The sequence below is a fragment of the Cebus imitator genome, unplaced genomic scaffold (genome assembly GCF_001604975.1).
Source record: "Cebus imitator isolate Cc_AM_T3 unplaced genomic scaffold, Cebus_imitator-1.0 Scaffold280, whole genome shotgun sequence".
Lineage (NCBI taxonomy): Eukaryota > Metazoa > Chordata > Mammalia > Primates > Cebidae > Cebus > Cebus imitator.
This window is the reverse complement of record NW_016107595.1, coordinates 3,200,704-3,202,724: the sequence shown is the minus strand read 5'-3', so window position 1 is coordinate 3,202,724 and position 2,021 is coordinate 3,200,704. Positions and strand designations below refer to the sequence as shown.

Here is a 2,021-nt window from a genome sequence, read left to right as displayed (position 1 = left end):
ACGGGGTTTCACCGTGTTGACCAGGATGGTCTCGATCTCTTGACCTCGTGATCCACCCGCCTCGGCCTCCCAAAGTGCTGGGATTACAGGCTTGAGCCACCGCGCCCGGCCTCACCTGACTGATTTTTGCATTTTCTGTAGAGACAGAGTTTCACCATGTTGGGCAGACTAGCCTGGAACTCCTGACCTCAAGTGATCTGCCTGCCTCAGCCTCCCAAAGTGCTGAGATTGTAGGCATAGAGCACTGTGCCCAGCCCCTCACTTTATTTTTACAAGGACAGAGATTTTACTCCAGTGCCACTGACTCACTGTATGGCCCCGGGAGAGTAATTTTCCTTTCCTAAGTCTCAGTTTTTCTGAAAGGTAAGGCAAGAGACAGCTAATGAAAAGGAAATTGTGTTTCGGGAGTACCGTCTTTATAACAGGCACTTTATAGCAATCAGCTAATTTGATTTTCATAACCATCTGCAGAGTAGCAATGTTTCATTCTCTTTGGGGGGAGCTGAGGAAACTGAAGTTCAGAGAGATAATTATACTTGCCTAGGGTCACAGAGCAAATCTGTGAGGGATTTCTAAAACCTGGGCTCTTGACCACCAACAGAGGCAGGCACACAGACCTTTACTCCCATTGCTCCACCCTTGGCAGACATCACTAATCAATCTCTGCACTATTCTCATTTCTTTCTTTCTTTCTTTCCTTCTCTCTCTCCAGTTCATCTGAGCAAAACGGTGAGAGGCGGGAACCTCCAGCTTCTGCTGACAATGACTAAAAATAACCTCTTAGGTATCTTGTTCGCTTTTGACTGTTCAAAGACCTTTTAAAATCTATTTTCATTTTATTCTCTAACCCATGCCAGCAGACCAGCAGGAGAAGGCTCTGGAATTCAAAAGCTGTCCCATCTTGTCCATCCCCCAGACCCCAATTTCTCCCTCCCCACAAACCAACTTACCCTGTTCCCCAGCCACAAAGAGCAGCATCTGCAGCATCAAAAGGCCTGAGGCCCAGACAAACGTGGTCCCCATCCTGGACCTGGAACGAAATGGAGAGGAAACGAGGAGTGAGCCACAGCCCAGCCCTCCCAGACATTCAGCATGGTAGAACCAACTCCCCCACTCCACAGATCAGGAAATCAGGGCTCAGAGAGGCCAGTGTGTTATTCAAGGTCACAGAGGGAGCCTGCAAAGTGCTGAGCCAGGATTCGAACCCAGGGCCACTTGACCTCAGAATCCAAGCAGCAGCTGGACACGGTGGCTCACGCCTGTAGTCCCAGCACTTTGGGAGGCTGAGGCAGGAGGATTACTTGAGACCAGGAGCTTCAGACCAGCCTGGGCAACATAGTGAGATCTCATCTCTACTAAAAAAAAAAAAAAAAAAAAAGGAAAAAAAAATTAGCTGTGCCTGGTGGAATACACCTGAGGTCCCAGCTACTCAGGAGGCTGAGGTGGGAGGATTGCTGAAGCCCAGGAGTTCAAGGCTGCAGTGAGCTATGATCACACCACCACACTCCAGCCTGGGTGACAGCTCGAGACTGCCTCAAAACAAAGCAACAAAAAACAATCCAAGCAGTGAAGTCTTGTGGTCAGAAGCCTGGGTGCTGTAGTGAATCAAATCTGGGATAGGCTCGCTGTTCCTTGTGTGTGACCTTGGCCAAGTTGCTTACCTTCTCTGTGCCTTCCTTTCTTGGTGGGTCAGATGGTGATAACATCAGGTGGTTGAAAGGAATGGATGAGTCAATATCTATAAAACACTTAGAACTGCCTCGTGCAGAAAGGGACACATTTTAGCTGCTGCTGTTATTACTGACGTTAACACAGCCAAGATTGAAATACCACTTTTCAAGTCAGCCTCCTCCATCAGACTGGCGGCTGCTAGAGGGCACCAGTCAGTCCCGGTCCTCCCAGCATCCCCAGTCCAGGCAGCAGGCTGGCCTCCAAGCCATCCTTTAATCTGGGTTTGCTGGCTGACACGATTCGCAGCTTCAATTCCAGGATTTGGTTGTCACCAAGATTCTATTCTTGGT

The 2,021-nt window shown here is 49.1% G+C and overlaps 1 protein-coding gene across 1 annotated transcript in view; it reads right to left on the bottom strand.

Annotated features, from left to right (window-relative positions):
* NCAN (neurocan) overlaps positions 1-1,676 on the bottom strand; it is a 36,101-nt gene extending 34,425 nt beyond the window's left edge. The window contains exons 1-2 of the mRNA XM_017501412.2: positions 1,662-1,676; positions 951-1,030 (exon numbers count right to left, since the gene is read on the bottom strand). Of these exons, the coding sequence (XP_017356901.1) occupies positions 951-1,023 (73 nt within the window). The 5' untranslated portion in view covers positions 1,024-1,030; positions 1,662-1,676. The remainder of the gene's footprint in view (positions 1-950; positions 1,031-1,661) is intronic.
* Positions 1,677-2,021: the final 345 nt, after the last annotated feature.